At 46.8% G+C, this 15,912-nt stretch overlaps 1 protein-coding gene across 1 annotated transcript in view; it reads left to right on the top strand.

Annotated features, from left to right (window-relative positions):
- The window catches only part of LOC147124903 (dedicator of cytokinesis protein 11-like), a 458,563-nt gene that overhangs the window by 279,198 nt on the left and 163,453 nt on the right, over positions 1 to 15,912 (top strand). Inside the window, exons 35-36 of the mRNA XM_085994653.1 lie at positions 6,704 to 6,821; positions 9,059 to 9,125. Coding sequence (XP_085850779.1) covers positions 6,704 to 6,821; positions 9,059 to 9,125 — 185 coding nt within the window. The remainder of the gene's footprint in view (positions 1 to 6,703; positions 6,822 to 9,058; positions 9,126 to 15,912) is intronic.

Below are 15,912 nucleotides of genomic sequence, written 5' to 3'. Positions count from 1 at the left end.
GGACCCACAGCACAATCCTACTGAAAAAGTTGCAGGGCGATGGGGAAAGAGCAGGGGAGTGGGACTAATTGGATAGCTCTACCACAGAGGCGGCACGGGCATGATGGGTCAAATGGTCTCCTGTTAAACTGAAATAATCTATCAATTCTATGAATTCACTGCCAATTGGTATCATAGAATCATAGAATGGTTACAGCACAGAAGAAGGCCATTCGTCCCTTCAAGCTCACACCGGCTCTCTGCAAGAGCACTTCAGCTAGACCCACTCCCTGCCCTTTCCCCGTAGCCCTGCAAATTTTTTTCCTTCAGCTACTTATCCAACTCCGTTTTGAAAACCATGCTTGAATCTGCCTCCACCACCCTTTCAGGCAGTGCATTCCAGATCCTAAGCACTCACTGCGTAAAAAAGTTTTTCTTATGTCGCCTTTGGTTCTTTTGCCAATCACCTTAAATCTGTGTCCTCTGGTTCTCGACCCTTCTGCCAATGGGAACAGTTTTCCTCTATCTACTCTGTCTAGACCCCTCATGATTTTGAACACCTCTATCAAATCTCCTCTCAATCTTCTCTGCTCTAAGGAGAACAATCCCAGCTTCTCCAGTCTATCAACGTAACTGAAGTCCCTCATCCCAGGAATCATTCTCGTAAATCTTTTCTGCACCCCCTCTAAGGCCTTCACATCCTTCCTAAAGTGCGGTGCCCAGAACTGGACACAATACGCCTCGTGGGAATGTACCTCGACTGTACCCAAACTATTTCCTCTTTACAGTTTTGCCTGCCAATCTTTGATTCCAATTTACCCGGGCCAGATCCGTTCTCGTCCCACTGAAATTGGCTTTCCCCCAATTAAGTATTTTTACTCTAGCTTGCTCCCTGTCCTTTTCCATAGCTAGTCTAAACCTTATGCTACTATGATCACTGTTCCCCTACTGACACTTGCTCCACTTGATATACCTCATTCCCCAGAATACGATCCAGCAATGCCCCGTTCCTCGTTGGGCCGGAAACATACTGATCAAGAAAATTCCCCTGAACACACTTCAGAAATTCTTCCCCCTCTCTGCCCTTTACACTACTACTATCCCAGTCTATATTAGGATAGCTGAAGTGCCCCATTATCACTACTCTATAGTTCTTGCACCTCTCTGTAATTTCTCTGCAAATTTGCTCCTCCATATTTTTCCCACTAGTTGGCAGCCTATAGAATACACCTAGTAGTGTCATGGCACCTCTATTATTTCTTAACCCCACCCATACAGATTCTGTCCTTGACCCCTCCAGGACATCCTCTGTCTCCAGCATTGTAATATTCTTCTTAACCAATACTGCCACCCCACCTCCTTTCTTTCCTTCCCTATCTTTCCTGAACAGCTTATATCCAGGAATATTTAGTACCCAATCCTGCCCTTTTTTGAGCCAGGTCTCTGTTATTGCCACGACATCATATTCCCATGTGGCTATTTGCACCTATAGCTCACCAACCTTGTTTACTATGCTTCGTGCATTCCCATTTACATACACTGTAAACCTATCTTAGACCATCCTGTGCTCTCTCTTAGTCTGACCCCACCAAATACCTTACTATTTATTACTTTACTGCTATCTGTCTCTCCCAATCCTTTGTGCTCTTTGTTTCTCCTTTCTAATGCTACTGGTGCCGATCCCTCTGCCAACTTAGTTTAAACCCTCCCCAATAGCTCTAGCAAATCTCCCCACAAGGATATTGGTTCCAGCTCTGTTGAGGTGCAACCCATCCGGCCTGCACAGCTCCCACCTCCCCCAGAACCGGTCCCAATGTCCCAGCAATCTGAAGCCCTCCCTTCTGCACCACCTCGCCAGCCATGCATTCATCTGTTCTAACCTCCTATTTCTATACTCACTCGCACATAGCACTGGGAGTAATCCAGAGATTACTACCTTTGAGGTCCTGCTTTTTCATCTCTTTCCTAGCTCCCTAAAATCTGCCTGCAGGGCCTCATTCCTCTTCCTACCTATGTCGTTGGTACCAATATGGACCACGACCTCTGGCTGTTCACCGTCCCTCCTCAGAATGTTCTGCAGCCACTCAGTAAAATCTTTGACCCTGGCACCAGGGAGGCAACATACCATCCTGGAATCATGTCTGCGGCAGCAGAAACGCCTGTCTGTTCCCCTAAATATCCCTACCACTATTCAAATTTCATAATCTGATTCCGAGGCCTTAAGGGAAATGGTAAGGTTGCTGATGAAGAGGTGGAGCAGAGCAGAAATATTCAGGAAAGATAGGCAAAAAGGAAAAGGAGGTGGGGTAGCATTACTGGTTAAAGAAGGGATTAACACAATTGTAAGGAAGGATATTAGCTCTGATGATGTGGAATCTGTATGGGTAGCACTGAGAAATACCAAGGGGCAGTAAACGTTAGTGGGAGTGGTATATAGACCTCCAAACAGTAATGCGGAGATTGGGGATGGCATTAAAAGGGAAATTAGAGAAGTGTGCAAAAAGGGCACAGCAGTCATCATGGGTGACTTTAATCTACATATAGATTGGGCTAACCAAATTAGTAACAATACTGTGGAGGAGGAATTCCTGGAGTGTTTACGGGATGGTTTCCTGGGCCAATATGTCGAGGAGCCAACCAGAGATCAGGCCATCTTAGACTGGGTATTATGTAACGAGAAAGGATTAATTGGCAATCTTGTTGTACGAGGCCCCTTGGGTCGGAGCGATCATAATATGATCAAATTCTTCATTAAGATGGAGAATGAAGTAGTTGACTCGGAGACTAGGGTCCTGAATTTAAATAAAGGAAACTGCGATAGTCTGAGGCGCGAATTGGGTAGGATTGATTGGGGAATGTCACTCAAAGGGTTAACGGTGGATAGGCAATGGCAAACATTCAAAGACCGCATGGATGAACTACAGAATTTGTTCATCCCAGTTTGGCATAAAAATAAAACAAAAAAGGTGACTCAACCGTGGCTAACGAGGGAAATTAGGGATAGCATAAGATCCAAGGAGAGGACATATAGGGGGAGAAATTTGGTTGGTAGCACCACCGATTAACGCCTAAAGAGGCCGAGAAGTGGGGCGCTAGCCAATTTCCGGGAGGGCGCCTAGCGCCTCACCCCATATTGAGCATGCATTTAGCGCCGGCGCCCGCTCATGGGCGCAGGCTGATTATGACGTCATTTGAGTGTGCAACGCCTTTTGGGCGCCCCAGACCGGAAATTCAGTGGCGCCCCCCTCCATAGCGCCTGGTGCTAATAGTGACAGCTTACCTGGAACCTTACCAAGTCGCTCTCGGGCTAGAGGAGCGTTATTTAAAGGGGACTGGTGTGGTTTAAAAGCGGCAGCCATTTTTGGAGCACAACTTCCTCGAGAGCTACAAAGAGTTGCTGAGCTGCACACTGAGAGCCATTTGACCATTGAGCCAGCGCAGGCAGACGACCTTCAGCCTTCTGACCATCACCTTGCTGTTGGTGAGCCTTGACAATGGGGAACCTTCCTGTGGGCACTTATTATGGGGGCTGCATTGGAGGGGAACGTCCTGCTGCTGAATCATCTGGAAAGGGCACTGAGACGCTGGGAGAGGGGGGCAGGAATGGCCAGACAGAGGAGGGCCAACAGACATCGCCACAGCAGACCTTACGCTGGCAGGGTTATCCGACAGCAGTTTTCCTACATGAACATGCCAGAGGAGCAGTGTGTCAGAAGGCTGCGATTTAGAAAGGAGGTGGTGACTGAGCTGTGCCAGCTGCTTCAGCCAGATCTGCAGCCTCAGATAAGGTGCAGGACATCTCTGTCGGTGGCTAAGATGTCTGCTGGCCTGAACTTCTACACGAACGGCTCTTCTCAGGCTGCGCGTCAGTGGCTGATCAGAAGTAGCTTCTCGGCCCCTCTCACGGAATGCTTGCTGCCATTCCAAGAATAGGAATGGAACCGGTCTGATACCCCCAAGCCTGTGAAGGGCAAGATGCATGTAAATAGCAGGCATGGCCATTGTAAATGAAGAAAGTGTTTCATTACGCAAAATGTGGTTCCTTCAAACATGAGAAAGCTATGGCAACAGAAAGCAAAACTAATACACTGACACATAACTGCCTTTCACACCTGGGAGACTGTCCAAATGATAATTCACATTCCGACCACCTTCCTTGGCCTTGATTCCACTGCGCCAACCAAAGCATCCAATGCCCCATCGGTGAGGCGTTCCGCCCTCTGCCTCACCCTTTCCATGTCTTGCTAGGCTGGTGCGCCACAGGTAGGCTCCCACCGCTTTGAAGGCCTACAAGGCAGTGAGTGTGTCTGGTGATGCCAATTGACCTACCCCTTTAAGAGCTGGCCGGCACCAGTGTGTCTCAGGGAAAGTGATTATTGACAGCACCCTCGCTGCGCCCCGCCGCCGCGAAATTGGGTTGCGCCGCCGGGTTAGCGCCTTAAGAGTAGCGTGCAGCGCCTGATTTAGCGCCGCAATCACCTTTAGGGGTGCTGCAACCCAATATCGCGCTAGGTGGCGCTAAATTGCACCTGGCGCTAAACTTTGCGCATCGCCAGGACTAGCGCCCCAAACGCGGCTATACCGAATTTCTAGGCCGTAAATTGGCCAAAAAAAGCAGTAATCCAGAGGATTGGGAGCAGTTTAGGATTCAACAAAAGAGGACAAAGGGATTAATTAAGAAAGGGAAAATAGAATGAGAGTAAGCTCGCAGGGAACATAAAAACTGACTGTAAAAGCTTTTATAGATATGTGAAGAGAAAAAGATTGGTGAAGTCAAGCATAGGTCCCTTGCAGTCAGAATCAGGGGAATTTATAATGGGGAACAAAGAAATGGCCGACCAATTAAATACATATTTTGGTTCTGTCTTCACAAAGGAGGACACAAATAACCTCCCAGAAATGTCGGGGAACATAGGGTCTGATGAAAGGGAGGAACTGAAAGAAATCAGTATTTGTAGGGAAATGGTGTTAGGGAAATTGATGGGATTGAAGGCCGATAAATCCCCAGGGCCTGATAATCTACATCCTAGGGTGCTTAAGGAAGTGGCCCTAGAAATAATAGATGCATTGCTGATCATCTTCCAACATTCGATGGAATCTGGAACAGTACCCATGGGTTGGAGGGTAGCTAATGTTACCCCACTATTCAAAAAAGGTGGTAGAGAGAAAACGGGGAATTACAGACCGGTAAGCCTGACATCGGTAGTGGGGAAAATGCTGGAGTCCATTATAAAAGATGTAATAGCAGAGCACTTGGAAAACAGTGACAGGATCGGACAAAGTCAACATGGATTTACAAAAGGGAAATCGTGCTTGACTAATCTACTGGAATTTTTTGAGGATGTAACTAGTAAAATAGATAAGGGAGAACCAGTGGATGTGGTGTATTTGGACTCGATAAGGTCCCACATAAGAGATTAGCATGTAAAATTAAGGCACATGGGATTGGGGGCAAGGTATTGACTTGGATAGAGAACTGGTTGGCAGATAGAAAGCAAAGAGTTGGAATAAACGGGTCTTTTTCCGAGTGGCAGGCAGTGACTAGTGGGGTACCGCAGGGATCGGTCCTTGGACCCCAGCTATTCACAATATATATTAATGATCTAGACAAGGGAACTAGATGTAATATCTCCAAATTTGCAGACGACACAAAGCTGGGTGGGCGTGTGTGCTGTGAGGAGGATGCTGAGAAACTACAGGATAATTTGGACAGGTTGAGTGATTGGGCAGAAGCATGGCAGATGCAATATTACGTGGATAAATGCGAGGTTATCCACTTTGGTGTCAAAAACAGGAAGGCAGATTATTATCTGAATGGCAATAGATTGGGAGAAGGGGAAGGGCAACGAGACCTGGGTGTCCTTGTGCACCAGTCGCTGAAGGTAAGCATGCAGGTGCAGCAGGCGGTTAAGAAGGCAAATGTTATGTTGGCCTTCATAGCGAGAGGGATTGAGTACAAGAACAAGGATGTCTTGCTGCAGTTGTACAGGGCCTTGAGTATTGTGTGCAGTTTTGTTCGCCTTATCTGAGGAAGGATATTCTTGCCATGGAAGGAGTTCAGCGAAGATTCACCAGGCTGATACCTGGGATGTCACGAATGACGTATGAGGAGAGATTGGGTCGATTGGGCTTGTACTCGCTGGAGTTTAGAAGAATGAGAGGGGATCTCATTGAAACTTATAAAATTCTGGCAGGACTGGACAGACTAGATGCAGGGAGGATGTTCCCGATGGTCGGGGAATCCAGAACCAGGGGTCACAGTCTAAGGATAAGGGGGTAGGCCTTTTAGGACAGAAATTAGGAGGACTTTCTTCACCCAGAGAGTGGTGAACCTGTGGAATTCTCTACCACAGAAGGCAGTAGAGGCCAATTCATTAAATATATTCAAGAAGGAGTTGGATATATTTCTTAAGGCTAAAGGGATCAAGGGGTATGGGGAGAAAGCAGGGACCGGATACTGAACTTGGATGATCAGCCATGATCACATTGAATAGCGGAGCAGGCTAGAGGGGCCGAATGGCCTACTCCTGCTCCTATCTTCTATGTTTCTATGTAGAAAGCACTCCAATCTGTGAGTGGCTGCTATCCCTGTCCTGAACATTGAGTTGTTCCATATAAACCACTGCAGATGTAACCAGTGATGATGCCCAGTAGAGAAACGGGTCCGGATGCAGTTCTACTCGGGTGATTCCTGTGCTCATTTGTTTATGAACATGTCTTTTAGAGCCAACAAAGAAGGAACTCAACTGAAAGCAACATATCCCAATACAGCAAGCTGGATCACTATGAAACCAGGAGTCTCCTTATGTGCTTCCTGCACATCGTTAAAACAGTCTCTGAAGGTACGCCAGGCTCCTCTTATCGACTTATTCTGAGAAAGTATTGATCTCCAATTTCATACCAACATACAATATTGAAGGGCAGGAAAAGACCAGCTGATCCATCAAGTCTGCCTCTCACCATGATGGCCGGAGCATCAGGACTAGCCACTTCCTGCTGCCGTTCCGCGCCCATGTAATCTCCAGGGCCAATAAGGGGAAAAATACTCTGGAAAATTCCTCTCCGACCCCCTCAGGCGATTGGAAACCAGTCCAGGAGATCACATGGACCAAGTGTTGTAAATAAAGACACGAACCTTCCATATGGTGCGATCTCAGCCCCAGTCAGGAACCGGCCCAGCTCCCCCTTGAAGACATGCAGAGAGTCGGCACCCACCACACCAGCCGGAGCCTCACTATTGTCTGGGGAAAGAAGAACCGCCGAATATCCAGTCTATTCCTACTCTTACATAGTTTAAACTCATGTCCCCTGGTCCTCCCCAGTTGGTTAAACTGGAATAATCTATCAGTAGACATGCCACCCATCCCTTTCCTTATTTTGTAGACTTTTTTCAATACTATTATGAGCAATGTTATGGATATTGCTTACATCTATTGATCAATAATTGAATAAAGGCCCAGTCCAGAGGTAGGCTTTCAAATGTTAGCTTAAAGAGCATTAGAGGGAAATATGACCATCTAAGAAGCAAACAGAGGCAGGCATCCTGCTGCACATTTGAATAACTTGGTGAATTTTCAATGCAAAAATCTGATTTTGCGCTGTTGAAATCCAGTAGTTCAAGTGCCAGATTGGTAAATGACTTGAGTTCCAGTTCCCAAACACAGGGAAGTGGGATAGTGATGGAGGTGAGTAAGGATCACAATACAAAGCGGCTCAGAAAAATGTCTCTTTCTAAAGCCCATCGCTGTGCATTGTGGCCCTTACTCACCTCCATCACTGTCGCACTTCCCAGTGTTTGGAAACTGCAGTTCGAATCCTGTGAATGTCCAAATTGGCCAGGGAATCCTTTGTCTGGTGGAAGGAGTGGGGCTAACTTCAATAAAAAGGACAAACCTGAGCAGCTAAGTGCACTGACTATCAGCAAGTCACCAAACCCAGGGCTCCCCTGAGGCTGGTTGAAAGAACTGAGCGGTTTGCCATGAGGGAGGAAGCAAAGCAAAACATGAAAGCTGCTTCTGCCAGTGAAAGGGTGCGAGAATGGAATCCGGCGCGTGTGTTTGCTTGCACCTGCGCGCTGTCACTCTCACTCTGGCAGAAGTGGGGAGGGCCCAGTATGTTCAAGGCACATGATATCTTCAATGTCAGAAGGAATTATCTCAAGTGGAGCATGTGTCTATCATTGTTGGCATGGCCTTCAGTTTATGTCTCAATGTATGTGGCTTGTGCTCATTGAATTTCAGCAATCGGCCAGCTCAGACCCAAGGCTCTCCTGAAGGTGCTGAGCAGTTCCCCACCGAGCAAGAGGTCATGTCACTGAACGTGTGATTGTAAACTTGGCCGCCCCATGAGCCTCAATCCCGCTCTCCTGAGGCTGCATACGAGTGGGCACTTGCGGCCAGAGATCCCTGTAAATTAGTGAGAAAAAGGTTAAAGCTCGCTGATGTGCATTGCGCAGAAGATCTGGCGCTGTTGTACTTTGAGAATACGGCGGTGGATGAAGCACAAGGGCGTGTTGCACAGGAAATGCATCAGGTTGGCAGCGAGGAAATTAAACAAAGTGACTATTGCAGTAACTGAGCACCAAGATTGTGCCCCTGGGACTGAGGGAAACCAGTGATCAGGTTCACTAATGCCCTTTAGGAAGGGAAGGAGAGCCTGCCCTCCTCGCCCGGTGTGGCCTGTATGTGACTCCAGGCCCACACCAATGTGATTGACTTTTAACTTGTATCTGAAGTGATCTAACAGGCCACTCACTGGGGATGGGCAACAAATGCTGGCCTTGGCAATGCCGCCCACGGGAATGAGTATATTTTTTTAAAAACTGGACAAGCCCTGAAGGTGAGGGTTGACAGAACACTGTACGTTGATGCCTCAAACTAATAATTTAAGGTGAGGACCACTTGTATTGCAAATAATGAGCCTTGATTTTGAGTCATTACTTTTTTCCTTAACTCTATTAATGTAATATTTAAGCTATTACCAATAACCCCATTATTCCATGTGTTGTGCATGTATTGAAAATATGTGATGTAACATTTTAGTCTTTAGCAAGCCATAAACATGCTTTTATTTTTTTAAGATGCTCTGTTGGCATATTGGAACAAAATATCCCCTCAAGAACTGATGGACTATCTCACACTCCTGGAGTAAGTACTATTTAGAGAATGTTACATGGAAGGATGCTGCATGGTTTACTGTTTTCAATTTCCAGTTCAACACGAGAGTTGTGTCGGAGTGTTTGTTTATTTGGAGGGTAATCAATGACGCAAGCCGACCTGTTTCCATGTTGTAACCTCAAAGTATGGGTGCTCCACGCGGGCCCATGACCAGCACATGCCCTCCGATTTCCATTAGGAGTATTGCTCACACGTATGGCGTTGGGTGCAGTATGGGAGGTGGTCCCGCAATGATGCCAAGTGTGCCACATAATCGGGATGAAATAACATCCGCAAATAACTGCGAGGCATCCAGACAAACCACTGAACTAGAGGGTGAGCTGTTCAAATTGGTGTGTGAAGTGACTGAAAGGTACTGTGGGGATAGTCATTTGATATTGTCCAATAACCCGACAACGCTTTTTGTAATAGTGACTCACAGTGCAGTCTCCAGTGTAATAGTGACTCACAGTGCAGTCTCCAGTGTATGTAATACTGGCTCACAGTGCAGTCTCCAGTGTGTGTAATAGTAACACACAGTGCAGTCTCCAGTGTAATAGTGGCTCAGTGCAGTATCCAGAGTAATAGTAACACACAGTGCAGTCTCCAGTGTAATAGTGGCTTACAGTGCAGTCTCCAGTGTGTGTAATAGTGGCTCACAGTGCAGTCTCCAGTGTGTGTAATATTGGCTCACAGTGCAGCCTCCAGTGTGTGTAATAGTAACACACAGAGCAGTCTCCAGTGTAATGGTGACTCAGTGCAGTATCCAGTGTAATAGTAACACACAGTGCAGTCTCCAGTGTAATAGTGACTCACAGTGCAGTATCCAGTGTAATAGTGACTCACAGTGCAGTCTCCAGTGTGTGTAATAGTGGCTCGCAGTGCAGTCTCCAGAGTGTGTAATAGTAACACACAGTGCAGTCTCCAGTGTAACAGTGGCTCACAGTGCAGTCTCCAGTGTGTCTAATAGTGGCTCACAGTGCAGTCTCCAGTGTGTGTAATAGTGGCTCACAGTGCAGCCTCCAGTGTGTGTAATAGGGACTCTCCGGTGTGTGTAATAGTGACTCACAGTGCAATATCCAGTGTAATAGTAACACACAGTGCAGTCTCCAGTGTAATAGTGATTCACAGTGCAGTATCCAGTGTAATAGTGACTCTCAGTGCAGTCTCCATTGTAAGAGTGACTCACAGTGCAGTCTCCAGTGTGTGTAATAATGACTCACAGTGCAGTCCACAGTGTGTGTAATAGTGGCTCACAGTGCAGTCTCCAGTGTGTGTAATAGTGACACACAGTGCAGCCTCCAGTGTGTGTAATAGGGACTCTCCGGTGTGTGTAATAGTCACTCACAGTGCAGTAACCAGTGTAATAGTAACACACAGTGCAGTCTCCATTGTAATAGTGATTCACAGTGCAGTATCCAGTGTAATAGTAACACACAGTGCAGTCTCCATTGTAATAGTGATTCACAGTGCAGTATCCAGTGTAATAGTGACTCACAGTGCAGTCTCCAGTGTAATATTGACTCACAGTGCAGTCTCCAGTGTAATAGTGGCTCACAGTGCAGTCTCCAGTATGTGTAATAGTGGCTCACAGTGCAGTCTCCAGTGTGTGTAATAGTGGCTCACAGTGCAGTCTCCAGTGTGTGTAATAGTAACACAGTGCAGTATCCAGTGTAATCGTGACTCACAGTGCAGTATCCAGTGTAATAGTGACTCACAGTGCAGTCTCCAGTGTAATAGTGGCTCACAGAGCAGTCTCCAGTGTGTGTAATAGTGGCTCACAGTGCAATATCCAGTGTGTGTAATAGTGTATCACAGTGCAGTCTCCAGTGTGTGTAATAGTGGCTCACAGTACAGTCTCCAGTGTGCGTAATAGTAACACACAGTGCAGTCTCCAGTGTAATAGTGACTCAGTGCAGTATCCAGTGTAATAGTAACACAGTGCAGTCTCCAGTGTAATAGTGACTCACAGTGCAGTATCCAGTGTAATAGAGACTCACAGTGCAGTCTCCAGTGTGTGTAATAATGACTCACAGTGCAGTCTCCAGTGTGTGAAATAGAGACACACAGTGCTGTCTCCAGTGTGTGTAATACTGACACAGTGCAGTATCCAGTGTAATAGTGACACACAATGGAGTTTCCAGTGTGTATTAGTTACTCACAGTGCAGTTTCCAGTGTGTCTAATAGTAACAGTCTACAGTGTGTGGAATAGTGACTCACAGTGCAACCTCCAGTGTGTGTGAAAGTGATTCACAGTGCAGTCTCCAGTGTGTGCACTAGCAACTCACAGGACAGTCTCCAGTGTGTGTAGTAGTGACACACAGTGCAGTCTCCAGTGTGTGTAATAGGGACACACAGTTAAGTCTCCAGTGTAATCGTAATACACAGTGCAGTCTCCAGTGTGTGTAATGATGACTCACAGTGCAGTCTCCAGTGTGTGCAATGGTGACTCTCAGTGCAGTCTCCAGTGTGTGTAATAATGACTCAAGTGCAGTCTCCGGTGTGTGTAATAGTGACTCACATTGCAGCCTCCAGTGCATGTAACAGTGGCACACAGTGCAGTCTCCAGTGTAATAGTGACTCACATGCAGTCTCCAGTGTGTGTAATAGTGGCTCATTGTGCATTCTCCAGTGTGTGTAATAGTGACTCACAGTGCAGTCTCCAGTGTGTCTAATAATGACACAAATTGCAGTCTCCAGTGTAATAGTGACTCATAGTGCAGTCTCCTGTGTGTGTAATAGTGGCTCACAGTGCAGTCTCCAGTGTGTGTATTGGTGATTCACAGTGCAGTCTCCAATGTAGTAGTGACATAGAGTGCAGTCTCCAGTGTGTGTAATGTGACTCACAGTTAAGTCTGCTATGTAATAGTGAGTCACAGTGCAGTCTCCAGTGTTAAATCTGTGAGTTGTTCAAGTAATTAATACTCAGACTTAATCAGTAACAATAAAACAGGTCTTTACTGGTTGGAGGTAGGGACTATACGTAGGTCTTTGCTTCATGCCCACAGGCGGGAACTGAGGGGGATCAGTACCCACAGTACTATTTATACCCCTATGGCCAGGAGTGGTACTGCGTATCACTACGCCCAACAAGTAGTGCAGTCCTGTCCATAGGTTCAAAGTAGCACACATATTACATACACAACATTCCTCCCTTCCTAGCTTTACAGTCATCTCCCCATTTAACATAACGTAATAACATATATACATATATAACTTCAGGTTTACATAACAGAATAACATAGATACATAGATAACTTCATGTCAAAACAGATCACAGATTCAGTCTCTGCGGAAAACAGTTCACAGATTCAATCTCTGTGGTGGAGTCGGTTCACGTTGCTGGAGTGACTCATTCAATAGTCCTTCCATGGATTTAACAGTTTGAACTTCCGAACTGAATTGGCTCCGTTCGGAGGGACCACGTGTGTGATCTGGTAGAGGTAATAATGGTTCAGATGGGTCATCTTCTGTTTCGACTTTTCCTTTTCTGCTTCTTGGAGACTCTCTGGGCTCCACTGTCAGCTGCCAGCTGCATGCGCAGTTCCTCCTTCTCTCCCTCCTTTTTCCGTAGTAGAGCCACCTTCTCCCGATGTTCCGTAGACTTTCGGTGCTCCTCCATGATTTCTGTATGGTGGGAGTCGAAGTTACAAGTTGGGCAGGACAGGACATAGTAATATTCGGTGTCGTCCTGATCTAGGCCAGCGAGAGGGTCTTCTATTTCCTCCATACCCAGCTGGGCGTTAGCCAGCTTTTGTTCCAAGTCCAGACATCTTTCCTGAAGAGACTTCTTCATGCGTACATCTTCATCCAGCTTTTTCTGGGCTTTCAGCAAGTCGTTTACTAATGACCTCATTTGAGATTTTACTACTTCAACTTCTTTTGGAGATTGATTGATCGGACTATTCAATCCCTCTACCGGAGCAGCTGTTTCAGCGGTCTGTTGTTCTACGTTGACGCGAGTCAGCGTACTTTTGGCATCCAAGGGCTGCTCTGTTGCAGTCATCTCAGTCTGTGTTGCCACCTCAGCTCTTCCAATAACCTTTGAGAGCTCCGAACCCCTTTCGTTTGAATATTGAAGTTCGTGTTCAAGTTTTTCCCATTTCAGAGTCCTGTCCTTCAGCATATGCAGGAGTTGGCTGACCGTTAACTCCTCTGACATCAGACGTTTTGTGTGCTCCTGCTCCATTTTCTCCATCAGCTGCTTCTGTTGTCTTTCCAGATTCTCCAACTCTATATCAAAGAACTCTTTCGTTGCATTCAACTCTTGCTCACAACGGCGAAGCATTTGTTCTAATTGCTGTTGTAGTTTGAAATGGAGTTGAGTTCGAGCCCGGTGTCCCTCAGAAATGAGCACATCAGTAGACTTGCCAGACTCAGAATCCACAGTTAAACTATGTTGTTGTTGCTCAGTGGAATTCTGTGCTGAAACTTTGTCTTTTGCACCTGAGTTGGGCTTACCATCATCCGTTCCAGAGTCTGGGCCGACTATCTTCACCGAGTTCTCACTCGTTATTGTTTGTAGGAAATGCCAGTTCATATTCATTTTCCTAATCCACTCCCGTCCTAGTAGTGGAGAACCTCCTTCAGATATCACATATAAGTCCATTATTTGACTGTCTTCGCCCTTGTGGACCACTGCAACCTCTATTTTCCCGATGGGGTACACTCTTTGCCCCCTGTATGTTTTCAATATAATCCCTGTATCCTGTAGGGGAATATGTTGGAATAACTTTCCGTAATCTTTCTTATTTATGACCGTCAATGCCGATCCAGTGTCCAATTCCAGTTTTACTTGGACTCCTTCTATCTGAAGAGTGACCCAAATTGTCTGGAGGTCTGCACCCTTACCAGCGTTGAGTACTCTTAAGCTAGCCAGTTCATTACAGCTTAAGCTAGCCAGTTCATTACTGCAAGCGTCTGAATCGGACTCCTGTTCGGTCACCTTGTGTACCTTTGCGTATTTTCCTTGCGGTGACTTCTTGTTGCTGGTCTTCTTCCCTGACCTGCATACTCTAGCTATATGTCCAAGCCTACCACAAGTTCTACATTCTTGGTTTTTAAACCAACACTGGTTCTGATCATGCGTTGTCTTTCCATAACGATAACATTTGCCAGAACTCACACCCAATTTGTGTGCACTGAGCTCCGGTGACCGTAGCTGCATTACTGCCGTGCCTCTCGCTGCGGCTTCGTGTGCTGCTGCCATAGTGACCGCCTTCTCAAGCGTCAGCTCATTCTCCTCGAGCAGTCGCTTTTGTGTATCCTGTTTAAATAAACCACACACAAATTTGTCTCGAAGTGCCTCTGTCAGTCCCGTTCCAAACTGGCAATATTTCGCTAATTTACGCAATTCCAGCAAATAATCAGCATTGCTTTCATGCTGTAGCTGCCTTCTGTCGTAAAATTTAAATCGTTCCGCTAGCATCAGTGGCGTGGGGTTTAGATGATCTTTCAGGACAGTAACAATCTCATCGAACGTCTTATCCGCCGGTTCATCTGGTGATAACAGGTGTTTCAATTGCCCGTATGTCTTTGCACCCATTAAATTTAATAATGTTAGAGCTTTATCTTGGTCACGAATTTTATTGGCCTTACAATAATTTTTTACTCTTTCAACATATATGGCCCAATCTTCGAGGTCACTATCAAAGGTGCTAATATTCCCGTGTTTAGGCATTGTAGATTTGCAATTTCTCAGATTTTATTTTGTTTACTTGTTATCAAAGATGGCGGCTTCCCGCTCTTGCCGTCGTCCTCCGCCCACAAAATGGCGGTTTTCCCGCGCTTGGCGGTCTTCACCCGTCCCCCAACGCCGTCTCCCTTCAGCCCCCGAGTGCGGCCCTTATCTTCGCCGCGATCGCCCGAGTGCGGCCCTTATCAGCGGATGCGATCGCTGGATCGCGAAGCGGCTCTCGGCTCTTATCAGGAGATGCGATCGCTCTGTTGAAACGCCTCCCGCTCGAAGCGGCTCTCGCGCCCTATTCCTCCAGCTCCCCCAGCCCCGTTCGTGCGGTCGACTGCCTGTCGCGTCGCTGCCCGGCTCAGACAACGGCTTACCCACCACCAAGCTGGAGAAGAAGCTGACGGTCGCCGATGGAGGCTCCGAGGTCAGGATGTCTTCCAGTGGGGTGGAGAGGGTGGAAACCTCTCTGCAACGTCCTGGCTGTGGACGAAGCTGCCGTGGAGTGACTGCCGCAGGGTCCGAATCAGACTCGTCGCCAGTGTTAAATCTGTGAGTTGTTCAAGTAATTAATACTCAGACTTAATCAGTAACAATAAAACAGGTCTTTACTGGTTGGAGGTAGGGACTATACGTAGGTCTTTACTTCATGCCCACAGGCGGGAACTGAGGGGGATCAGTACCCACAGTACTATTTATATCCCTACGGCCAGGAGTGGTACTGCGTATCACTACGCCCAACAAGTAGTGCAGTCCTGTCCATAGGTTCAAAGTAGCACACATATTACATACACAACATCCAGTGTGTGTAACAGTGAGTCGCAGTGCAGTTTCCAGTGTGTGTAATAGTGGCACATTGTGCATTCTCCAGTGTGTGTAATAGTGACACACCGTGCATTCTCCAGTGTGTGTAATAGTGACACACCGTGCAGTCTCCTGTGTGTGTAATAGTGACTCACATGCAGTCTCCAGTATGTGTAATAACGACTCACATTGCAGTCTCCAGTGTGTGTAATGGTGACTCACAGTGCAGTCTCCAGTGTGTGTAATAGTGACTCACATTGCAGCCTCCAGTGTAATAGTGACTCATAGTG

This window comes from Somniosus microcephalus, chromosome 1 (assembly GCF_052327205.1).
Source record: "Somniosus microcephalus isolate GS21.2 chromosome 1, FLI_Smic_1.0, whole genome shotgun sequence".
Classification (NCBI taxonomy): domain Eukaryota; kingdom Metazoa; phylum Chordata; class Chondrichthyes; order Squaliformes; family Somniosidae; genus Somniosus; species Somniosus microcephalus.
Note: the sequence above shows the minus strand (reverse complement) of the source record. Positions and strands in the feature narration are given on the sequence as shown.